Source organism: Coloeus monedula (assembly GCF_965178545.1).
Source record: "Coloeus monedula genome assembly, chromosome: Z".
Lineage (NCBI taxonomy): Eukaryota > Metazoa > Chordata > Aves > Passeriformes > Corvidae > Coloeus > Coloeus monedula.
The window spans coordinates 10,852,746-10,879,612 of NC_138822.1; the positions used below are offsets into that span (position 1 = coordinate 10,852,746).

The window sequence follows — 26,867 nt, forward strand, 5'->3', positions numbered from 1 at the left end:
ACAGAGGGGTTAAGCCAGCATTACTCTAGATTTCCATAGCCAAGAGGGGTGAAGATGCGGGGGAAGAAACCCTTTTTTAGGAGAAGAAATTTGGCAGTGTTTCTAAAACCTACGCCACACGTGTAAACAGTGATATTATATACTCTTAGCTTTATGCTATTTGAGAAACTTGGTTTGGGGGGAAAAAAGGTGTTGAAAGACCTTGGCACAGACTCAGTTTAGAAAGAGAGGCAAAAATATCCCATGTGACTTAAGCACACAGGAATTCAAGTAACTTTTGTTTCACTAGTGCTGTTGTCATGCTTGGCCTGTGTACGTGTTTCCAACACACATTTCACCAACCTGTACTGGGTGCATTTGTCAAGGTTTGGGGGCAGGTGGGGCAAGGTGTGCAGGGGCAGCAGCTGTGGCCAGGACCAGGGGCTGCCCTGTGCTGGACACAGCCATTCCAGCAGCATCCAGTGGACCCATCGCAGGGCACAGGTGAGCCCCAGCCATGAGTGGTGGAGCCTCTGTTAAAGTATTTTAGAAAGGGGAAAAACACCAAATAAGGAAGTAAGGTCTGCACACCCAATCATTTTGCATAGTTTCCAATTTAAGTCACCAAATACATTTAAGCTTTGCAATCAGAGAATGGTAAAAATCAAGGGTCAGGTATAGCGAATTACACAACTGGTACAGCAGCATTTATGTTACTGAAGTAAAACAGGCAGATTCCAGCCACTCTGTGTGAAGAAGCTGACTACATATGAAAGCAAACACCAAATTCATCAAATACCAAGAACAGTTAAGTTCAAAATCCTTAGCCCAGATGGATTAAAAGAAAGAAAGAAAAAAAAAAGGTTGAGATCCTTACATAATGCAGTAATCACCCCTGAAGTGTCTGCTTCAGGGATACTTTTCCTGGTTATAAGCCTCAGTTCAAAGCAAAACTTTTACACATACCGGTGTTTGTACTTGGGTTAATTTGTAGTCCAAAAATTAGTCCTTTGTCTAGGAAAACATGCCACCTTTTGGTATCACATCTGAGGGTAACTCGACACTTTTCAAGTGAAAGATCATAGAAACAAAGCAAGAACCTGACTGGTCTATCAGCATTTGCATTATATCATAGATGTTACCTTTTCCAATTTTCTAAGATTAGCAGTTAACTCATCACAAACGGCATCAGCATTAATTTGCAGATGAGATCCCAAATCTTGGTGCACTTGATGTCTGTCAAATAGAATGAAAAAAATAAGTGTGACAGACTCAAAAGAACAGGAAAACAGAACTGGATATACATGTACATGGCAACAGAGTGGCAAAATTGTAACCTGTACTTGTTTACAGAAAAAAAAGTGCTAAGTCACTTCTCGACTACATTTTTTACGTGATCTCTTTCTCCAAAAGTTTGGATTTACAGCTATTTCCGCTGAAAAGTTCCGTAAGTTCCACATCCTGTGACTTGGAAGAAATCAGAAAGCCCAAGCCCTAGATGCTGTAGAAGGGCACATTAGGTCTTCCTTCCTGTATCTTGTACTATTTGGGCTCAGAGCAACAGAAACAGGACTTTCTTGTGTTAGTGTTTCTGAAGAGGGACACAGCATCCCACTAATAAAAATATGCCAGAAGTGAGAAAAAGGCTTTTGACATTGCCTACTATGTGAAAGCAGGTTTACCCCACTTCTTCCATTTCTGGTAAAAGATAAATCCAAGTCTGCATAGATAGAGCACCATTTCCTTACTATCCCTTTTTTATGAAGAACCTAGCTCTGTATTCTGACACATGCATATAAGTCCTACTGCTTTCCACAGATGACAACTGAGACAAGTTGTATCATAAACAGCACAGTCATTGTTTGATATGACCACAAGTGCAATGTCAGAGTGACCTGTTCTGTCATGGATGGGTAATCAAAGAAAGCTGAATGAAAAAGCACACTTATGTAAGAGCTTGCTGAATTTGAACCACTTTGCAAACAGTTCCACCATGCCCAAGTCAGCTCTGTCTTGAATTTTATTTTTCCCCTCCCTTTTTCATGTGGTGCTTCTCCAGCTGTCAGCATTTCCACTCATGCTGCATGTGACTGCAGGTTTTGCACTGAGTTTACAAATGACTTTTGAAGCCATATTTTTCAGTGCAGCACAGGAAAAAATCTATTATAAGAAGGGGAGAAGAGTTAATGCAAAATCTAATGCTCAATAAACTGACTAATATTCTCAGCAGTATCCAGTTTAACTTCCTTCCCTCCTAAGACAAGTGCAGGGAGCCAATACAACTTATAGAGGCAAACTACTGTGGAAAATATACATACCTCGGCACTGCCTCTCCATTTAATGTTTGCATATTTTCTATCTGTGCAACGTGGAGACAAAAAACCAACATCCAAAGAAACAAAAAAACTAACTACAGAGGCAGCTGACAGCCATGACTCTAGCTACAGAAAGGAATTATTTATGTAACTATGGTCCCTTTCCCTATTTCCTCTTCAAACAGAGAGACACCTGTCCCTTGCTGTGTTTGGATTTTGTTTTGGTTTGGTTTTGTGGGGTTTTTTATATTACAAAGACAGGATATCAATTTCTAAATAGTATATAGACAACACAAAGCTTTATATAAGCAAGACAGATGTATTAGCTCAGAGTATGAAGTATGTTTCTAATTACATACTAATCAAGTTACACTAAGACTGAAGACAGAAGTTAAACCTTTTTCATGGAATCATTACTCCGCGAAAAGATTTTAAGTCTCCAACATTTTACAGGGTTTATCTTACTCTTTAATATGTGAATCAAAGGCTGTCATGGACATAAGGCGTTCCTCCAGGACACTGATTTTATATCTCATGTAGAACGTAGAAAGTATTAAAACACAAACACTGTAAGAGAGAAGAATAAAGTATATCAGTTAAGGAAACTTTAGCAGTACCTGACAAATTTATTGTTAAAATCCATTTACATTGTTACTTGTACATGTTCAATAATAAAGGCATCATTCTTAGAAACATTTCAGGAATACCATCAGTGGCATTCAGATTATGAAATTTCAGTTATGAAAATCTCAGACTTGAGTATGTGTTTGCTAAGTGACATGCAAAAGGAACGTGCAAGTATTTAAACGCTTTTAACATTTTCTCAATCAAAAGACCTTTTCTTTTTAAAAGTAAATGGCCTGTTAAGTAAACCTGCCCTAACAGGCTTATATACATATATGTACATACATATACATATATATGTATGTATGTATATACACACTTCTGGAGAGTGTAAAGGCCACAATTCCCAATAATTTCCTTTCTCCAAGTAAAGCTTAGATTATATCAATCATGCTTACATTATATTGATTACATAAACATAAGAAACCCCTAGTTTTTGACAATCTTGTTATTGCAAACTTACAGAACTGCATAAAACACAAGTACATGGCTCAGAGTGAAGAGCTTCTGGGACTTCACTCTGTGGAGGAACCTGAAGGCTTCAGAATGGCCTGCAAGGGAAAGAACCAAGTCTTACTTTGACCAGAGCAGACCACAGAATATAAACAGTGTTTTGAAGTATGTAACAGATAATGCAAACAATGGGATAAACAAGAAAGAGATCTCCCAAATTATGTGAACTGACATAATTATGCAAATGTATCTCAAGTTATTCCAGCTGAAGATCTGTCCTTGGTTTCTTACCATTTCGAGGACTGTTTCGAGCTTTTCCATCAGGCCCACATTTACTATGTGCATCTGAACGAACAGACTTGGCCTCAGGCTTGGAAACTTTCAAGTGAGTCTCTGTTTCAACAACATGATAATCTATCAAAAGAAAGATTTTTAATAAAGTTGAAATATGAAGTCAAAGGAAATTGTTGATAGCTTATGTTTGACAAGAAATAGACTAAGAGGAGAATTTTAAAAGGTGCATTTCTGTACTTTTGGGTAAAAAACAGCAGTTGGTTTAGTATCCTTGAAACAGTTTACATACTAATTCCACATCAACACAAAATAAAAAGAAGCACCTGAATTGAAAGAAGATGTATGTTGCATTTATATTTCCAGAGCTTTTGAAAGATGGCAACCCATGAAGATGTTGAAGGCTACTATTGAATTTCCAGGCAGAAGATTAAAGTCACAAAAGTTGTCTCTCAAAAGGCCTGAGTTTGCTGGAGTAATGATTCCAAATTACTTTAACAGCAACATCAAATGGAGATAGTGCATTGTTACTTTAAAAAGGACATTACAACTTCCTTTCCTGACTTTCTTTAAAAATGCCAATGGAATCTTGAAAGGAAAGGGACAGAAAAATCTAATCACATTCAGTTTTATGCTCTACTTGCTTACCCTGGACTTGCTCTAATGATGCACAAGAAACAACCATGAGTGATAGATGTGCTACCCTCCACCCCTGCCTTCAATTCCTTTTCCTAGAATGGTTCTTTACCTGGATATTGGTTTTCATTTGTGGAAATATAAAATGGAATGGTTTGAAGTAGTTACAAACCATCAGAAAGTAAGACAGCAAGTTAAATCATTATTCAGAAGCACTTCTGTGGCATGCTATGGCACCACAATAAAAGATAGAAGCACAGTAAATATCAAATACCAACGAAAGAAAATAGCCCCAAATCATCCTGCTGAACACAAGAAGACACAGAGCAAAAAGGAGAGTTAATCAAAAACAACATGACAGAAAACTGCTATAAAAAATGACAGTTTCTTTCAACAGTTTCTTATACAAATTATAGTCAAGATGGAACCCAGAGTACTAACAGCATAACAACATATTAATATCTTAATATATATGACTTGCACAACAGAACAGTCTAAGTTTTCATAATAACATTCAGCATGAGCTACATAAAACAAGTATTCCTGTACTCATGAAGTTATATGTAGTGAGTTTCAATCAGAATAGCTGCTAATTAGGTGAAGAACTTGAGACAATAGATTACAAACAGCATTGTAAAGAAAGAACAACTTCGGACAGTATCTTCAAGTGTCTTAACAGCTGCAAATATAAAATGAGTGTTTAAAAAACCCCCATAAAAATGCATGTCAAAAATAATCTTCTTGATGACCAAAAGCCACCAAGGTACAGAATGTTATTTGTATAGATCAGAAGTTACACAGTGACTTGAGCTACTTTAGAATAGGTTTTGATTGTTTGGTCTCCTTTGTGTTTTAAAGCACTAACAGCTCCTACATTCTATCTCTCCTCGCACGGCTAGGCAACTGGAACCAGTAGTGACAATTGAGATCTGCTGATGACCAAGTCATTGCCTGAATCTGGATTGCAGAAGGATATAGTAACAGATATGTAGGTACTGGGGCCTTGAAGAAGACCTCAAAATCCACGTACTTCTCCAGGACTGTGGAGAATCTAGATTCTGCATCAGAAGGGGATACAGAAGCAAAATGGAGCTAGTCCCTTATCTTTCTCTTGGGGCTCCATGATCCCACTCACCTTGGAAGCATTCCAGCTCTGGTGTCTGTGAGCCTGTGCTGCTGGACTCTTCCATCTCTTGTCTTCGCTGCTGCACTATTCCATCCAGATCAGAATAATCTTCATTGAAATCCTGATGAGGAGAATGAATCACAAAAAGGCTCAGCCCTGTTCTAAATCTAAACAATCTAATTTCCTCTGACCTTCGTCTAGAATCTGAACCAAATATCAAAGCATTAGAACTGTTCAACCAGGACCAATCTCTGATATCAAGATGTTGAGATGAAGTTAAAAAATAAGCTCCATAAGATCACCAGAATTCAAGCTTCATCCCCTGCCTTGTCTGTAAGAAAGACTGTTAAGTCAGACAAATTATGAATCCAGGACAAACACTAATAGACTTAAGACTCTGGTCATCACATGTGGCTGTACAGCTCTTTCAGATGAGTGAACTGGCTTACAGAGGAAGGTCTGCTACTAGAAACACTTCCAAAACTGCTCATAGCAGAGGACAAAGCAACTTTACGTCAGTACAGTGAAACCTGGCTGCTACACAGAGACCTGAAGAACATACAGACCTTGAATAAATCCAAAGCGTATGCACGTATATAAACTGTATGTCACCAGATAATTATGCCAATTATTCCTACTGTTTTCTAGTGTTAAAAACTCATGGAAATTTTAGAAACAGATGTCATGATTTCCTTCAGTTTCCTTTCTTCAAGCATTAAAAATAGCACTTGCAATGAAAGATGCCATGCAACAAAACAACAAACTTCTAAAACATTTACCAGGGGCAGAGTTCTAGGGCGATCAGCCCTGAAGCTGTTTTCTGCAGAAGAGGGATTTGGACTGTTGCCCATGCTTGCATCCTGAAAAAAATCACCACTGTTAACAAGGAACACAAACAGAAAGTACCTAGCATTTCACAGCAGGATAGCAGCAATAATGAACACAAAGCTACATACCATCTTCACTGCCACTAGTACTTACCTCAAGATGTCTACAGATAGATTTTAATAGCTTGTAGGTGGTATCTCTGGAGAGTAGTGAGACAAACATGTACTAGAAAACAAAAGTTCCACAACTGTTTGACAAAAAGACATACAGCACAAGCTTCCTTTTATCGAAATAAAACTGACAGGTGGTTTTGCTGATCAAGTAACTATTTTCAAGAACTTTAGTATGGCAGGAAAAACCTGCAGTCCTTCTAAGCCTACAACTTGAGGTTAATCACACAAACACAGAATAGGCACAAAAGTTACTATGTTCTGATGCAGGAACAAGAGCATAATCCAGATCTGCTCTTTCTTTTAAAAATACTTTTCATGCTATGTTTTACCGACCCCTTGAAAAAAAACCCAAACAAACAAAACCTCAAACTTGCTCTTATGTATAGTCTCCTGCACCCACAAAATACTCATGCAATGAAAATGGGTTGTTTCTGAAGCTGCTCATAGGATAATCACATTTCCTACTGATTGATGCAATTACTATTCCTGAGTATCACTGTAAGCAATAGGTTTTTGTGTGTCTAAGGTATGACTGGCCAGGTAAGAGATACAAGCAAATGGAAGAACACTGACAGAGATGCCAACAAAGCAGGTAACCCTCTGTGCATGCACCTCGTGACCCAGCTTTTTCAGTGCCCCTGGTGCTATGAAATTTTGGAAAACGGAATGAAAGACTACAGAGAGCAGGTGGCAAACAGATTCTGTTTTTTATTTTCTCACAGAAGTACCATTGTCTTCTACTAGTACTTACCCTATCTGTCACTGTTGCTATGATCAGAGCATTTGGCACAAGAAGGGCAGTTTTGGTCTTCTTCAGAAGTGTCACTGACAGCACAGGTATACTAATCTGAAACAAGATCAACGTAGCGTTCAAATCCCAATACTCACGTACAAATCTGCATCACGCTCTCTCCTGAGGGGCCAGCCCACCTACTGGGATAAGCCAGACCTTCAACACTCACCTTTTAAAGATGTCTCCACTACATTTCTGATCACCATTATTTCATGTGACATAAGAAATTGTAATAATCTGAAACCATACCTAACTACTTTTACTTCTGCTTTTATAAAAAGCTAATCCAGGCTTTTGTTTGTGTCCTCCTTTCCTGATCCCTCCTGGCTCTCACAAGACGACATTCTTAATGCAGTGTAGATCAGCAAAACAAACCAATCTTACAGTTATGCTTCTTTGTTTAGAAACCAAGTATTTCAGAACACATCAAACAAGACAAGTTTTTGGAATCATGAACATAAAAGTCTTCTCACCACTTACAGATCTGCAACAAGCAGGTGAGTAAACAGATCATCCTTCAGCAATGTTGAAAGACTCAATACTGACATACCTGCTGACTTCAACTGATTCCTGTGTGTGCCAACCAGGCAGTCTACATTTGCATTGAAAAGTTCTCAATTTTCCTTCCTGCTTTGTGTTTACATCCAACCCCATTAGCTTAACATCCGCTAAGTTTCAGAGTATTTCACTTCATATATTCTGCATGGGCTCTTCCTGTAAACCCCATGTTACAAAGGAAAAAAACCCTTGGTTGTAGACAGTCAGTTGAAAAGCCTAGAGGTTTAGCGAATTAGGCAAATATAATAATCCTGGATATACATGATTAAGAAACAGATCCTGTTAAAAATACCTTTGGCATAGGCTGTCGCAACTACCTGAGAAATTTGGAAGCAAGTTTGAAAGTATCCATGAACTGTTCAGTTAGCAATCTGAATTAAAACATGTCATTGGAGGAGAATGAACTTACTCTGTGTAGTTTCTTGTTAACTTTTGTTCAGAACAGTAACACGAAATCATTAAATGAAAAATTGTTCCAGGTAAAAAAAAAAAAAAAAAAAAAAATCTTTGTGTAGAACAGTCTGGTTGCAAGTCTGCCAAATACTGTTTGAACAGAAATCCTGCTACAAGCTACAAAAAAGCAGCTTTTTCTAGTTGGTTCAGTTCACAATTCACCTCAAAGAACTTTAAATCAGAGATGCTAGTGGCATTCTACTGTGTGTAGTTTTGATGAATAACGTGAGTGTAATCAAAACTAAACTATCCTTCAGTGGGATTCAGCACTTGCTTATTGCTCTGTTCCCACAGCATTAGATTGAAAGGGTGGAATCACTATTTGATCACAACTACTTCTATCTGGAATATTAATTATTTCAGAATAAAAGGTTTACCTGCAGGCAACTTAGAAAGAAATTTAAAAGGGTAAAATAATGTCTAAATCCAAGAAAGACCCAAGGCCATATATATAGCCAAATTTGTGCCACCTGGAAAGAAAGTGATGTCTTTCAATGCCTATTCAATCCTCTAGAAGCAATCTTTTATTTTCGAATATACACAGTGTCTTTACTGCATACTCAAAACTCCTGAATTGCATAGCTGTTCACTGCATGAAAGCTTTCAGTAAAAAAATATCTGCAGGTAGAATTCTCGTCAAAAATTTACTGGAATGTGTAGATCTGCTGTTTCACTCAATAAAACACTTTATCCTTAAGCTTAAATTGTTTTACAAGTTCTAAGCAATAGAAGCTTTGGAAGCTTTGTCAGTGCTAAGAATGACTGCTAAGAATGTTCCTCTTCCTGTCCAGCTTGATTTCCTCCTTCCCCTCCCACTACATAATTTTTTGCCGTATCCCTGATTTTCCAGCTTTTTTCTTGATGGTATTCCTAAAAGCTGAACAAAGCTGTAAATAAATGATAAGCACTATCCCCTTCACTCTTAATGCTCCCCGCAATGTTTTTTGAAAATAAGACCCAGAACCAAATAATTTGCAATATTGCTATAATCACATTTACAAACAGTGTTTATTCTACCCTATTTTGTAAAATGTTTTCACTTTTCAGCATACACTTATGTGTATGTATATACTCCTGCATTTATTACCATTTTGACAAAGATAATTTCCTAGTACTACGTCATCATTCTGCATCTTTTTTTCCAGATTTTTCTACTCAGTAAAGTTCCACCATATTCTTGTATACATTTAGCCTAGTTGGCATTAGAAAGCTGTTCCATAGTTTGAAGTAGTTACATTTGTTCATGGTGACTGGAGAAGATGGCTAGTACAGCAGCTTCAGTATTAATAATTGCCAAGATCGCTGTTACTAATATTGAATGACAGTATTCAACCAGTTGTTTTTTTCTTTTGTGTCACACAGCTTTCACCAACATATACACCATCCACATTAATGTACTGTCTATGACTAATAGAATCCATTAACTAGAAATCACCAACCATCTTGGGCCAAGTGGTGAAATATAATAACCCATAAAGTCGCCATGGACAACGTGCTGTTAATAATTTTAAGCATTGTTTAAACCTATTACACCTCATTAAAAGCCCTTTAAAAACAGATGGTATTCCATCAAAACAGCTGACCGCAGAGATAGGAGATAATCTCAACCCCTAAACTGATTTCAGCATTCAATTCACTGAACCTAACCAGGAACCTTGTTCAAGGATGTACCTGAAAGAAAGAAGCCAAAGAAATCCTTGAAGCAAATCCATCTGTTTTCCCAAAAGAGGTCAAAAACAAAGCAGAGTTTATGTAAACAAAGTGCACTTCAAAAGCTCTGAATCAACAGATCCAAACCTTTTTGCAAAGTCTGTGATTTTTCCGTATGTATATCATTCACCATAGGGGTGCTAAGCTTGAGGTGGATCACCAAAAAAGACTAATTTATGATATTCCCAGCAGCTCACATCTCATTTCTGATCTGCATACTAGGCCCACAAGTAAAAACCTTGTCAACTTTTTTCTTATCCTATGCTCTGTTTATGTAAAATGGGACTGCTAGAAGAATCCTTCAGAGAGCTTTGCTACTCAAGGCAGAAGCCAGTTTTACTTCTTCCTCTTTAACTGCCTTAATATGCTTGATCCTTCTCTCCAGTTCCCTAACTATAGTCTTTGAGTCCTTAATACTTTTCAGCCTTCTTTTCTCCTGCTCCTCCTCCTCCTCCTCTTTTAAGTACTTATTCCAAGAGAAACATTTTTGAAGGTTATGCTACATGGATTTGACAGTGCCCTCACTGCTGCCTGTCAGATCCTTTCATCTGTTTCTTTCAGACATGAAGTCCTTAAGCAAGAGATTCAATTTCTACTAATGATAATAGTGCTCAGTTTAGAGTGAATTTCGAACATCACTTATGAATAGTGACTGTATTAGATAAAACTTAGAAGTATTAGTATTCTAGACTTGTACAATAATTTGAACTTCTGATAACCAACAAACTGTACTGTTCTGTACATAAAGATTTTACTAACCTTAGTGTCTTTACCAAAAACCTTGGAATGGAAGCAAATCCAGTTTTCAGAAAGGAATAACTTTCCTTGGTACAGAATTTCTTTCTGCAGAGCACAGGTAAAGCCTGAAACAAACAGATATTCTATAGTCTTTAAGGTAATTACAAGCCAAGCCAAGCCAATTTGGCTTCTGGTTTTGTTTGTTTTTTTTTCACAGCCTCTATATGTTTAGGTTTATACCTTTTGATTAACATTGGCAAATCTTGAAATTTTTGGTAAGTTTAACTAATACTGACAAGCTCAGATGATGTCATGGGCCTAAGTTTAGACTCAAAATATTTGAAGGACAACAACTGAAATGAATACAATTAATAGTAACATGCAACTGGCCTCCAAAGGTAAAAAAATCTTTTCTGAGAGAGTATGACCTAGCTTCCTATAAACTTTTTATTAACTTCTAGGTAATTGTATTACATAAATGTAAAGAGTTTAACAAGAGGTTTTATCTTTAAAACTCCTAGCTCTATGGCTGTTGTCTAAATTAGATGTTTAAAAGAGGTACAACACATGTAAAGTAATAAGTTTTTACTTCAGAGACATTGAGCAAACCATTTCTCACTCATGAACCACATTCCCTGTATTCCTTTCATGCTATACATGTCTATGTACAATTCCCTTTTATAAGTACCACAGATAACAGTAAAATATTTAAACATTTAAATATTCTTTTCCCTATTAGTGCTTTCAAATATTCAAACATCCCCAACAGCAAAAACTCAAGCTAATCACTTGACCAATGCTGTCTCAAGTAGTGCCTTTAGTAAGGAAGATTCAGTACCAAAAAATATTGCATTAGGCTACTCCCCAGGAATGGAAAAATGGGCTACAATTTCCAAATATACCAAACATGAAGAGATTCAGGTTTTCCAAGGTAACAATAAGATGCCCATAGCATGTGGATCAAGGCCCAATAGCTCTAAGCAACTGGAGTTAAAGGTTTTTAAAATTTAGGTAGTTCCTCTTGTACATCACATTTGTTTGGTAACAACATTATTTAGGATCCACAGCCAACAACAACACAGGGATTAATACTTACTTTGTTTCAGTGGCTCATCAACAGGAACATCTAGAAACAGCTTATGAAAGTGTGCGTTTGCCTTCAGCTGAAAAACAAAAAGCCCCACACCCAAAACACACACACTTTATTAGACAGTCTGACAACTGTCAAGAGACCTGCTCCACTTCCTGTCCTCCCCACACCTTCCCATTTTGCCCACTTGCTCTACAAGAAATCCTCATATTTTACTATGTGCCTATTAACTCCATACTGTGCTTCACCCAGACTCTAACACACTGATGAAAAAGTAACCTCTGTCCTTTTTACAACCATGAACTACAGTGCTGCTAAACAAAAGCCCTCTCATGGTAGTTATGTGTTTACTCTTACTATATGTAAGCAAACAAGGAGTCTCTGCCTTACCTGATTTGAGGCACGTTTTTTCCTTTCAGTCTTGGAGTCACTCTTGGTTGTCAGGACCGGACTATCTGTGCTGCTCTTGGTCCTGAAGATTTAAAGCATTTGATGTAAGCCTGGCCTCACACTGGTCTTGGTAAGTTACCAATAGGATGTGCTTTTCCACGGAACGCATTAATCCTTTAGATAACATACCCAATTCATCAAGAATTATGCAGAGATAAAGAAGAGTATATCTTTTTCTTAAACCATGTTGATCTGCTGACTATGGCAGTCTGCTAAAGGTCTTTTAATTTAGAAGGGGTATTCTAAGTAACTGACTAGCTGGTACGGAAGTAGAAAAAGTTCAAAACATTTTTACAGCTTAATGAATTATCACAGTGCTTAGCTTCACATTCGTTTCTGGGCAACATGTGAAATACTAATACTAAGTAAGCACATTCCTTACTAATGAAAGATAAAACAAGATAAAACTTAGTAGCTGAGGTGGAAGGCAGTGTACAGAAAGCTATGAACTTGTAATACAAGATGTGAGCTCATTTGAAAAATGCAACAGGAGAAGAATAGGTGCACAAGTCAGAGGATGGCTATGAATGGTGTAGTGTAGTGTAATGAAATCATTAAGGCAACCAGCAACCCTACAGGAAACGAAATGGAATTCTGACTGCCAGCTGTAGAGGCAGCTGTACTTGTACAGCTCCAGCCCTTTACACTGGAAAACCAAACAAAACCACAAACAACTCCAGAAAAGAACAAGTGTAGATCAAATTCTCTGTGGATGACTAGGATGCCTGTTCTACACAAGAGGAATTAATGGCATGGACTGTTCAGAAAAACAGAGGTGGGATAACTGTCTCATAAATCAGAAAGAGGAGACCATTTTCTCTGAAAGCTATGTGGCACAGAACAAATGCATAGGAACATACTATAAAAATCAGGTAGCTCTTTTTCAGAGGCCCTCAGATGTAAACTGAACAGCAGAAGAAAGAAACATATCACAGGACTCATACTGAATGACCTGAAAAACATGTTGTGCTGAAGATACAGTAGGGAAATAAAGGTGCTACAAAAGTTTCCATTACTGCACCATATCCTGCACAACAAGTCTTCTTTACTTCCCTAAGCTTGAGAGGTTCAGGGCTTCTAGTACATACCATAAGAGTGACAGAAAGAGAAACCGTGAGTGTTACGGAGACATAACTGGAAAGAGATTGTATAGCAATCTGACTTAGACACTGACTTTGACAGCAGAGGACCTGGCTGCATATCTCAGGAGGCCCCTCATAAAACTCTAAAATATGTGAGTACATGTATTTGTGTGCTTACGTAGAGTACAGGTGAAACTGAAACAAACAGCAAGCCTGACAAAAATCTTATGTTTAGCCTTCACCAAAAGTAGTCAATTACAGTATGAGAAGTAAGACTGCAACCTCTGAAAAAAAAAAGTGATAATGTATTCCTTCAAATACCTTTTCCTCAAAGATGCTTCATGAAATTAAGTGATGTTTTTTTAAATATTTGCCTTCTGACCAAAACAACAGTGTCAGGCTGACCACTGGCTTTTCCACTGACTGTTTAGTTGACAAAGTGAAAGGGATGCAAAGGTCATGTTCAAGCCATCCAAGTGGGATTTTAGCCTCTTTTATAAGCACTTAAAATGCATTCCAGTTCTCCAGCAAAAGAAGAATGAGTGTCTTTGTGGGGACAGTACAAAAATCTGATACAATATACAACACAGACTACAAAATTAAAACTTATGTCACAGTTTTACCGTGGACAATCACTACTCCAGCATGAAAGAGCTCTGGAAACAAGCCAGGACTAAAACTGCAGCTCAGTTTGACTGCCTGTCAAATTGATTGTGACAGGAATGTAACTAGCAGCGGCACCAAACAGTGCAACACATTTTTTCCTAGAACAGGGAAACTAAGCCAGCTCAAAGTCAAAATTCTATTGTGACTGCTTGTGATGGGCAACAGAGCAACCAAGGAAGGTGCCTTGATTCCAATTCACTTGCACAGTGTGCAAGCTAACCCTCAGCTAGGATATCTGATAAATATTGCTACTCAGTCTAGCTTCTGAAGTGCTTTGCAGCCATTCTATTATCTCTACTAGAAGAAAACTGGTAGTATTTCTGATATTACCTAGCAACATCAACTTTTTTCCGGTCATCAAAATACTCCATTTCACTGGTAGAGGTCTGCAGCCACACAGTGGGTGATTTTCCAGCCTTTCTTTTTTCATCAGTTCCATTTTCTCCATCTGAACTGTGGGGGTAAAAATAAATACATAAATAAACAAACAAATAAATAACTAAAGCTAGAAGTGTGTTTTACAGGATTCACAGTAATGTCAAATGCCACTGCAACATGTTGACAATACAGCATATATTAAAAAACAAAATTGTAACATGTATTTCTACTGAGATCCTGAAAAAATCTTTGTCTACTGACTTGACAGTATTATACATGTGAGCTGTACTCTGAGCTCCAGTACTGGAATTTCAGCAACGAAGAGCGGAAAATTGAAATACTGCCATGGATATTTCACCACTCATAAAATTTGTAACTCTAGCTTCCGTTCTGAAGAGAATGTCTCGTTTAAGAAAAATGCATTCCATGTTCAGGACTCAGACTCAGATGACTAATGGAAATTAATTTGATTGGCAAGCCAGGAGAAAAACATCTTGCATGACAGCACTTGGTGCTTTGCAGATAATATGTGCTCATTATTGCAAGAGGAAGATGGGTCCTATCTTGCCTCTCACTTTCCTCTTCTGTGAGAGTCCACAGGCAGAATTTTCACAATAAAGGGTTCTCTCCAAGTACAAAAAGCATTGGTTTTATTTTATAAAAGCAGCACCGCTGCCACAGCGCATTATCTCTTCACAGCATGTGCCACTGCTTCAGAAATGTATGTTATGGACCCACAGTCTGAAGGCTAAACAATATGCCATTAGAGTCTGCCCCTGGCTTACCTTTCCATGATTTTCCAACAAAATGACAACTCAGAAAATTTAGAGAAAAAGAGCTGTTAATAATAATAGGGTGTGAAGAATGAGAATACTTTAAAATGACATGACAACTATATACATACTCCTCCCCGCAGAAACCTGAAGCCTCAGAAAAACTATAGGATGCTCTTAGGATTAAAGAGGAAAGCCAAACCATGTTGCCAACTAATTTCGTGCCTGGCCTGAATGACCCCATTTACAGAAGCTTTCTGTTATAATGTTTAATTTCTGCAATTTTACAGCATACCACAGCCATCATGTGACACTGTCTTTATTATGAACAGGCTTTTTTCTTACTATGACAAAAGTTTTGCTAACAGAGGTTCTCAAACTGATTTAATCTTCTTTTAGGAAGGGCACAAAAAGATCTTTTGCTTTTATTATGCTCTGATGAATAAGATCAGGAGATATGCCTCACAACACCCTAATTGAAGTCTAATGAGGTGTTATCCTACCTGACAGCTAAACTAGAGCTTATGTCACAGGACAAATGCCAAGATTCTCAAGGGATCTTATATTTACATAGAACAGCTATTTCCATATCTAACCCTTCCTCAGCACCCTTAGCACTCCCCACCACAGGGACACTGAATTCCTACTTCCTAAATCAGACTTTATTAATGCCGTAATCCTTTCATTTATACACAAAGCCAATAAGAAAAAAACCCTATTATTTCCCCATAGCTTCACTCTTGTATCGGCTCTGCCTGACCACACATCATCAGCTTTTATTTTCAGTTGACATAAACTACAATTAAATAGGCAATTAATGAGATTCAAGTGGAATCCAATCTGCCTGAAAAACCCAAATAAGCAGCTTTATGCTGTTTGTGATTTTAAACAGAGAGACAGACTACCAACTGCAGGTGCTCCCTGCAAACACAGGGGAGTTTGTATTCCAAAAGTCTGCAAACCCTGAAAACATCTTATTCACAGTCTTGCTATATTTCTATTACTCAAATCCTTGGGCTCCAAGGGTGGCCAGAGAACACCAGAAATGAGTGGGATGAGGAACTGGGTGAGGCAAAACTGTCAGATTCAATCACACCTGCGTTTCAAGAAAGCAGCTTAGCTTGGAAACTCCCAAGTGAATAGAACTACATAACACAGCATTGTTTTCAAGATATAGTTGCTTGAGCCTGAAGCCTGACTGGTGTCCCTCACTGCCTTGGGCAGCCTGCTATTCTCACACAGCAATGCTACCAACTGATCAAGGAGGCCTGTCTCATACCTCTATAGTAAAAATATCCTTTAAAAAAAACCTATAACACAGGTTCTACCGCTCACACCTGTCAGCATGCTTAGATGCTTTGCTGCTGCCTTTTTTACTTACTACTCATACTCCCTTTACCTCATCCATAAGTTAATCTGTACTTTGCAGTTAAACCTATGAGCCTGTTCTATTCTGTCTGTCTTCCCTATTATCTACTACTCCTGAATCTCTCACCTAGATGCTTTTAGATGGCAGAGAGCTCAGGCATCCCAAAATGCTAATCCTGCTGACAGCTGTGTGTGGGAATGCTGAGCTAACCTGTGCCAACCTGCTCACTTCTCCAGGATGGCCTGAGAACAGCAGCACAGTTGTGAGGAGACTCAGCCATGGAACACATGACACTGACAGTAGATATAGGGTGTATTCCTACTAGCTGATAAGGTTTCGCCATGCCTATCCTTCAGCCTACCTGCTTATGCCTCCTTCACATAAAGAAAAACTACATAAGGATTTGACCTTATATTTCTGATAATTATAGCTCCACACAGCACCTAAGTTACTAGTAGGTGTTTTCTAACTACCAGAAGCATCTTAGCTGACCTTCCCTTCCCCCTCCCTTCGTAAAATACTGTTTATCAAATCACAAGTAAATTAAAGCGCTCCTCACATTCTTATGAGTGAGTCAGTATTCATAAATGCTTTGTAAAAAGAGCACAAAAGTCAGGAACAACAACAAATTAGATTAAGACCACTTAAGAAATGAGTGATTCCTACTGCAACTGTTGGCAGTAGATGCACATAAAAGAACTGGGTTCGCAATGTCAGGGCAAAGCAAAAGAACTTTGTGACACTGGAACCATTGAAATGAAAGAAAAAATTCTCATATATTTGGTACTACTACCAAGCCTATTAAAATAATGGCTAAAATAAATAAAGAGAGAAGTTGTGTCTAGTTTCCAAATAAAGAACAGTTGTTGTAGGGAGTATTTTCAAAGCCAAGTCCTGCACTTACAGTGAGATCATACATTGCATCTAAGCAAGCTAAAATAAACATTAGTTGTGCTTAAGGGAAAGTGCTATGAATTACATAAACCAAGGCAGTGGACTAAGTTCCATTCTAATGTAGTTCAGAAGCACATTATTCATCAATACATTTCAAAAGTCAGAGGAATTTCACTTCTGATCTGAATGGTTTCTGGGAAACCAAAATTTTCTGGCAGATGTGTGTGTCAAGTTCCTCATATTGCATAAACATCTCTGAACTTCAAACTTTCTTGTTTGGCAGTAACCTTCACCAGGACCTGAAAAATTCAGACTCCCTGTGAAGTTATACAGTACCACATTATGGGAGTTTTTCATGAAAAAAAGATTAAATACATTAATCTAAAATAGCAACTTTTCATCTGTTCCCTTCAAAACTAGTTTGAGTAAGAAGCACTGAACAAAAACAATGTGAGAGAGAAGTGCTGATAGGCCACAGTTTGGAAAGTGACCCTCAAGGAACAACTGCTGTCTTTGACAAGCACAGCACTGAACCAGACACGATCACTTCTCAGGCATACACAAAAGAGACCAAAATTCCAGAACTATATGGTGGTTACTGTCTTTAAATCCCTGCAACCACACAAATCCTTCCACAAAGCTTCCTCAGGGCACCCACGCTACTTGGTCCACCTGATAACTGGTCTAGAAATTCAGAAGCCACAATAAGTTGTGACAAACCAGTCCTCCAGTCTACAGATTGCAGATCAGTTATGTAGAAGGACAGAAATGCCTGTTGAATAATCAGAGATGTTAGGTACATCTTCAATTGTTTGCAAAATTGGAGTCAAAGCATATTTCCTAAGGGTTTAATGTGACTCAGCACTGGTGCAATGTTCCTTCTTGGATGGAGCATACATATTAGGTCATCATGTTACCTTAGAAGCTCTGTTGGTCCAGTTTCACTTCCATTAAACAAAAAGAATTAATTTTTTCAACAGCAGTTAGACTGCTGTATTACTGCAAAGGATCAACCAAAATAGGTGGGGAGTAATTTCTCCCCTAATGTCCACAACCATGCTTGGTAAAGTGCATGAGAAAATATCCATCACAAATACAATGACATTCTGTATGTTTTGGTTCTGTTGGATTAATCGGGTAGCCATTGGCAGACTGACAGGATTTGACAAAGGAATCAAAGTACTGTGAAAGGTCTTAATGCTAAGAGACAATGTTATTTAAGCTACTCTTACTCCCTGACATAAGTCTATTCAGGTAAAGGAATGGGTTACTCTTACAGAAACTTAAAGGGAGAGACTACAAACATTTAAGGATCCCAAATAAAGATGACAGAGTTTGGCAGGTTTTTAAAAGCAGAGAACATGGAGCAGGATGAAGAGATTTATCTAGGCATTATCTGAAAGACATACCAGCAACATGCTTCAAGCAGAGATGACTACAAGAGGGCCAGATGGGAAGTACCAATGCTTGGAAGGACATTGCTAAGCATGCTGCACGTCAGAGGTGTCCTCCTAAGAACTTACTCTCCTTGACCTATCATGTCCTAGAGAAGCAATCATCCCAAACTACCTTTGCTAGGTCTAAAGTCTTGAAGTTTTCTTTAAGAAGACATATCTCATCATTCTACTAGATGTCTTTTCTATGCCACACCAGCCTGAATAAACTGTTTTTGCATGTGTCATCAGATTCTGGAGTGTTTTATCTGATGAGCTTGCTTTCATACTGTACACAGTTCAACTTCCTCAGTCCTGGACTGAAGAAAATACCTTTCCACTGTAAACTCTCCTGCTGTCCTCTTCATAGAAGATTTGAATGGTCTCCATATTGGAAAAATTAGCAATAGTGCACAAATTGAGGATTTAGGTGTTGTCTGTTTATACAGTCTGGTCACTCAGAAGCAAAATGCGTCCTGTAACTCTACAGCCGTGCTCTAGTGTTACATGGCACACAGCACCGCTTATGAGAGATAACACATCCCGCAGAAACAATGCCTCGAAATAACGTCAAGATTTAATGTACTTCTAAGATCACATACCAATTTTACCATGCAAATGAACAGCCAAACATCGACTATCACTAAGACTCCCAAACTATCAAAACAGGCAGAAAATGAGCTACAGCTACCCTAATTACATGGGGGCAGAAACTGTTTAACAACTGCTATAATAGATGTTAAAGATAGACATAATGTATCCATTTTGTATTTGTAAAATTCCATATACTTTGTGCACAGCTTGTACTTAAGGCTGAAGTCTGAACGAAATAAAGCAGCTGATTCTGAAGTGCAGGATTTTGTATTCTTCTGTATAGCAAATCTACAGCCAGCAGATGTATTTATACCAAACAGAGAGAGCAGCAAAGCATGAATCACGGCACAGAGATGCGAAACCCTGCATGATGGAGAAGACCAGTTTGTCAATATCAATAGGTATGAACCAGACTGAGATTTAACTTCCTCATGCTGCTCAAGGAGCAGGCTAACTCTCTTCTCCTCAGAAGAGAATCAGAGTCAAACACGGCATAATGGAGGCAGAGTTACACAGCTGCACATTAACTGTGTAAAACATGCATATGGATGAGCACACTTGCACATACACCACGTGCTTCTCTAAGCATTTCTAGGATGAAACACATCTGCAGGCAGAGCTGGAATCTTGATGTCAGATAGCACCAAAAAGAGAAATTAACCCAGCTGTTTAGGACTTCCTTAAAATCTGAATCTAATTTTATATATCAAGGCAATTAACTGCAGAAATACTTACTGTGTTCTATTCCACACCTATCTCTTGGAACACAATTACTCACCTGTGAGTAGTTTCATATGTCTGTGTTGCAATGTCTTTATTAAAAAATCTATGAAATTTTGGAGTTAATGCTGAACAGAAACCCCTCCAACACTGTTAAGGACAGAGAAAGTTAGGTTTTTCTCCTTAACTGAATAGACATTTAACATAATAACTAGATCAAGTTTCACACTGCCTTACCACTTGGACATTAGCAAGATCACTGTGACACTGCAGACGTCATTAGCAAGTATGTAAATTTTCTGCTCTAAATACCATCTATTATTAACTGTCTGTATTCCCCGTCTAATCAAAACCAGACTGCTATCAAATTCCATAGGAAAAAAAAACCACAGAAGAATTCCCTGCACTCTGAAACAAGAGACACTATAACAAGATATTTTACTAAGTTAACACTAGAACAGGAACATAAGCCATTTAGCTGTCTTGTCTTCTCAAGAGTTTCCGTTTCATATATCCACTTCAAAAAGCAAAAGCCCTCTCCTATGTATCTTCACTCAACTCCACAAAATTCCCAGCATGCAGTTTTCAGTAGGATGGGAGTTTCAGTAGGATCACCAACAACTATTTATCTGACCATAGGCACAGTCAGATCTAGCACACAACAGAAATCTTTCACAGACACATTTCTGGGGGAGAAAAAAAAGAAAATTAAGCAAAATACACTCATTCACCTCTACTTTGGGAGGGAGCATGTGTTTTTCTCATTCTTCAACCTGCTTACATCCTTCAGAAGAAAATGTTTTCATGTCTCTTTGTTCTAGACTACCTAATCTTCTAACCCAAAGCAATACAAAAACAGGATCACAATTCATATTGAAAAGGAAGTGTACAGTCTTAACTCAACATTTTTATCTTTAGCTTCCAGAGGTGACAGGAGAAAGGGAAAAGAAAAAATTCCTGATTTATGACTTGTTCAGGGTGAAAAAAGAGGGAAAAGGCACTTCAGTGAATTGTTCAATACCAAATTAAATAAAAAAGATAAATACTGCATCTATATACAATTTATATGTTCACCATATAGACATCAATCAGAACTGTTCCTTAACTCAGGCAGAAACAACACATATCTATATGAAAAAGCACAAGCATCTTTACAAATGAGGCCAAATCACCAGAGAATAAGCATAAAAGTTTAGCCTCATTACTTGAAGCTGCACCTCTGTTTCTGGAAGAACTCCAGAGAAACATACCTCAACATGATGCAAAACTTGGATGCCAGTTTGCCAGCATTAATTGTGCTTTTGAAAAAAAAAAAAAAAACCACCTAAGTAGTTATATCAGACTCAAATACTTAAAAAAACCCCCAACCAACCAACAAAAAAAAAAAAACCCAGACACTTGCAATTATATTAACAACTTATTAAGAATGCAGAACAGTTAGAGATGAAAGCAGAGGTTTGGGAACTATCTTACCAACACTTTTACTCCATTCTCTGCTGTTAAAAAGTGAAGCTGCCATGAAAACCTCAACCAGCAGCTTCTGCTCTATGGCACTTTTAGAAATAATGACTCACTATGCTACACAAAGTGTTTTATCAATGTAAATGAGAAAAAATAATTTTGATTCTTCTGACATTATATACAAAGAGAAGGAGAGCTGGATTTTCTCATAAAGCAGTGTCTTTGAAAACTGGCATTGATAAAAGATAATCCAAAAATCATTGATAAGATTTCCCTGTTTAAAGTGTGTTAAAGATAGATTCTGCTCCTACATATCTTATTTACATTTTTTGTGAGGTCCCCCAGCAAGAATAGTGTACAACAAAGCCAAATGTAAAACAATGAGATGAAAATGAACTTCTCATTGTGTTTATCTACTGTGCTTTTTCATGCTTTCCTTGTTTAAAACAACACTAATCACAGAGACAAAATCTGAAGTTTCAAGGAATACCTAGGTACATTTTTGATGTTTCATCACACATTTCACCAAGGACAGAAGTGAACCATTCACCAACGATCTGGCAATTTTGAATTTCCCACTATTATCTTTTCAACCTATGGTTACTCTTACAGGCCTGCCTATGTGTTCACGGAAAAGATCAGAACAATGTGGATAACTGAACCCAAAAGTTACTATTTCACACTAGGAAATACTACCTTCCAAAAATGGGTCTAACCAACACTAGTCACAACAGTGCCTTTGACTGTGACAGTGAATAAAAGGAACCATTTTCCTTCCAGACTCTTGGGAAAAGGTAGTCTTATTAGAATCAGGTGTGACACATGGTAGCCAGACACCTGCTAAGGCCAACTGGACTTTCTATTTTCTATGTCACCAGGACACTGAGTCTGAATGTTCTCAAAGCTTCCTTCTTCAATCTGAGCCCTTCCGCCAGCCACAAGCTGTCCTCCATGGCAAAACACACTCTCTCCTATGCTGGCCATAGCATATTTACACGTATTTTAGAATTTCTCAAAACCAAATAGGAATACATATAATTGTATATGTATTTTGTACTATAAACTTCCTTCTTGTTGAGAAAAAGACTGAACAAATCTAAACAGCTCTTCTTGAGCTAGCACAGCACAGATGGCAGCTATAAAATACATCAAGAGTCTTTCGCCTAGGTAGTCTCTCTTCCACGAACAGACTAAAACGATAACCAGAGGGCTAAACTGAGGCACGTGTAGGACATGCCAGGGTATGGCTGGTTTTATGGGGGATGTACAGAACTGCTGTTTCATAGTCAGGTAACTAGAAGGTTTCCCTCTTCTATCCACAGAGGGCGAAGGCTTCAGTCTGCCTCTATGTTCCCTACCCTGCTGAAATTGTCTGCTGCCTATCTGCAGCCTACATATTGTTTCCTGCCCCTCTTTCTGGAGCTTATTAACCTCCCTAAACTTAGTGCACTATTTCTCAAGGACAGAGGCAAAGACGGTCAGTGCCAGGTAGAAGTTTAGTTAAAGTAACACAGGCCTGAAAAGATCATCGGAAAGGATATGCATGGACATGGCAGCTGCTGTGTACAGAGCATAAAAGATCATGAGTCCCAGCAGTGGCATCATCAGATAAGCACATAATTTCTAACCACATGACTGCAACATTTATGGAGATGGAAGCAAGAAGACAATACTGGGATACGATGTTTATGCATCCTCTGTCAAATACCAGCAACAAATCCTGTTGCCCAAAGTTGTAGTTATTATGTTGACTAACAAACATTTCTCACAGACTGCATATAACCATAAATAATTTGGGCATATTTCAGGTTAGCCACTTGAGGCACCTGAGTGGAATGAAAAAACTCTTCAGATCCATTTCATGCATTTACACATGGAACAATTATTTTTAAAAAGCTGCTTTTATAATTTAAGCATGCACATAAAGTGAACAAAGTAGGAAAGGCAGGGAGAAAAAAGGGAAAAACCAGAAGTGACTAAAAAACATCATCATGAGCAGATGAAGGTTCAAACCTAGACTGGAAAACCCCTGCCACATCTTAAATTTAAATGTTTCATTTGCAAGTATGTCCTTCTTTACAGATCATGTGTTATAACTTTTGCTATAAAAATAAGGAAGAACTACTACGGAAGAATTAAAAAATATTATATTTAGTGTATGCTACTATCTTCATCCTCTGAAAGTACATACCTACACCTTTTTCCCTTCATGAAAAAAAACCTCACAGTAGAAGTTTGGCTGCTGGAAATGAGTTAACCTAGATCAAAGTTGAAATAAAACCTTTAATCAGTAATAAATAATTTCCCCTTTTTTCTCTGTGTTTTGTGTTTCTCTCAAGTAAGAGATTTTAAGAAAAAAACCATAGTAAATCGTGATTAAGCACAAGTCAGTCAATTGATTTTCTTTTAATTTATCAACCGATAAACAGTTATTAAGAAAGATCTGTTATGGTAGAATAATATACCAGACAAAAAAACCCCATAAAAATCACATTCTTCCTGCCAAGAAGTACTCAATTTGCTTGCAAGTGTTTTCCATTGCTTGCAGTAGCATATTTTTCCCAGTATCTGCAATGTATTTTTACTAAATAAAAAACCAAAAAAAACCCCAGACAAAAAAAAAACCCACCCCAACAACCCTCCCCCCACCCCCCAAAAAACCCAACAAAACCCCCCAACTAAAACCTTCCGTATATTTCATACTCTGAAGTCCCAATGTCTTCATTTCTTTAAGTTACAAAGTTACATTTGGTAATTGGACCTTACCTGATTCTGTAAACCATAAAGGACAGGATGTGCCACTTAATGTTAGCAGAATCTTGCCATACAGTAACCCATCACATCACACTTATACAGACACATTGAATCATACCAGGATAAACACTACCCGTGGCACCAGAAAGTGCTACATGGACTTTGTCAGAAGCAAGCATGGGTAAAAGCAGAGGGAGGCTGACAAGGCATATGAACTGCTTGCTCTTACTCCTCTGCCATTTCTCCTTAATATGCCACGCTCTTATTTTCTAAATAAGTGCTAAAACATCTGTTCCACCAGCTGTCCCTACAGCACAGCTGACAGCTTCTACAGGAGGTCCAGTGCCACCACAAATAAAACACATCCCACTTTCTGGTCAAAAAGATAAATACCCTCTAAATACAATGCAAGGGTTAACTCCTTTTTGGTCCAAGGCCACATCAGGGTGTAATGGTTAGGGAACTCCACTTGGAAGGTTTTTTTTTCTGTCCACAAATTTTTTACTTGCTTGGAAGGAACTCCACATAATGACAAACTTTTGGCACATTGCTATTTTGGTTCTGCATAGTAACAGTGCCCATCTTCCACACAGTGTTGTCTCTGGGGTTGTACAACTCACCAAGATCTACTGCAAGCTTTGCAAATATATAAGTATCACTAATCATGCCAGAGTAGCCCATTTTCTGAATCAGTATGCAAGTACTTAACTATTCTGAATCACTGTTGGATAAATACAGACTTTCTAGTTTCCAATCTTGAAATATTTAAGAAAAACTGATCCAAGAAACCCCTGCAAAAAACACCCCCAGAACAACCCAAAAGACTTACAACTTCAATCCATCAGATGCACCTATCCCCCAGGGAACGTTTACAGTAGAAGCAGCATATTAAGCTATGAAGTCCATCTCTAAACTGAACAACATTTTAAGCATACCTCTAGGAAGTACAGGTTACTGCATACACATAAATCTCTTTACACAGATACATCTCTCTCCCCGGTGAGCTTTGGAAAACACTGAAAGGTTCCATAAACCTCTATAACCCTGCTAGCATTTTTTTCAAATAGAGGTCATCATCAGCTCTGTTAGTTCCCTGCAAGTACATGAGGGGAATGAAACTCCATCAAATCCACATGCATTTTCTAAAACCAAATCTTCGACAATTCAGCTTGTAGCAATCTCACTTCTAGCTGAATTTAAGCCATGATTCTGGTCTTGAGCTGAACAATCTCCCCTGTAACTTCACATTAGTCAAACCGAAGACACCTGGCTTGTGAGGTTAACTCCCAATCAAATGAACACAGTAGTTTCTCAGTTAAATGGGGCTGGAAAATTAATTCCAACTTGGTTTCCAAAGAGCAAATGCTTCAACAATTTTCTAGTTTAAGACAAAGCTTTTTAGGTTTTTGTCTTTCCCAGTCTTTTCACCCTCCTACTGCCCAGGCTAGTATTGCTGAACACTGTATCTTAAAGTACAGCAAGACTGCCTCGCTCTCCCCTGCATGACACCTACAGAACAGCAAAAATTCATAGCTAAAAAAACCTAGAGAGTTATAGTAAGACTTCACCATTTATCACATTGGCTAAGACTGACCCTGCTTCTAAAACAGTTAATTGATGAAGGACTGAAAGACTCAACACCTAGTGGCAAAAGGAGATGGCATTACCCATGCATGTGCAATGTCTCCGAGATCAAGCTCTCCGTACACTATCTTGGACTCCAAGCTCTGTTTTCAAGAGAAAAATCAGATACAGATCTTGCATACCTGAAGAACTTCATCAGGTTCACTGGCATAACTCTGCACAGGAATCAGGATCCAAGGCTTGAAGTCAGAAGACTCTAGAGAAGGTCTGGGAATTATGTTTCATTTGTAGTGTGAAGTCACTCGTGGTTACATCATACGGGATAAAGGATACTTAGAAGACACTTTGATTCCCAGTGCTCTCTAACAAGCAAGTTATTTCTGGCAACACTTTAGGAGTACACCTGCTTAGAGATCACACATACAACAGCTGGGGGAAAAAAACCAACACAGACTTTCTCAGAATTTCTTTGAAGAGAAAGAGCTAGCTGCTAGTAACTTGTTCTCCTTTCTCCTGCAAGCTGTTTAAGATTAAATTTTCGTGAAGGAAAGTTCTTTGAGAAGAGGAGTCATCTCAGATTAGGAGAAAGTTAACTCTATTTAACTTCTTTTGAGGAGAAAGCCCCACATGTTTTAGTTTCTTGTTTTGCAGATGCTTAACTTCTCAAACACTGTCCTTGGGACTGCCAAGACCCATGTGAATTGGGAGCCTGGTATGGAAACAGACAGCTGCTTGATTCCAGCAATGTTTTCATGGGATGGTCATTGCCATGACACACAAGCACCTAAACAACTTGAGATCTCTGCAGCAAGCAAGAGACCAATGCAGGAGACGAACCTTTAACTCTTGATGTTCCCAGTCATCATCAGAGGTTGGGAAGGTCAGCAGCCTCAGGGGAGTACTCCCACCCTTCTGAGCCCTCTGACCTCCCTACCTTCCACC

At 38.2% G+C, this 26,867-nt stretch overlaps 1 protein-coding gene across 1 annotated transcript; it reads right to left on the reverse strand.

The window, feature by feature from the left end:
- Positions 1-1,089: 1,089 nt before the first annotated feature.
- Positions 1,090-26,203, reverse strand: GRAMD2B (GRAM domain containing 2B). The gene is made up of 13 exons (XM_082300860.1): positions 26,108-26,203; positions 14,296-14,418; positions 12,158-12,239; positions 11,774-11,840; positions 10,699-10,802; positions 7,177-7,272; positions 6,406-6,477; positions 6,204-6,284; positions 5,434-5,545; positions 3,663-3,785; positions 3,382-3,469; positions 2,760-2,861; positions 1,090-1,215 (listed from the first exon to the last, which is right to left on the reverse strand). Exons 1-13 carry the CDS (start codon positions 26,134-26,136, stop codon positions 1,104-1,106), a joined length of 1,191 nt encoding a protein of 396 aa, XP_082156986.1. The 5' UTR covers positions 26,137-26,203; the 3' UTR covers positions 1,090-1,103.
- Positions 26,204-26,867: the final 664 nt, after the last annotated feature.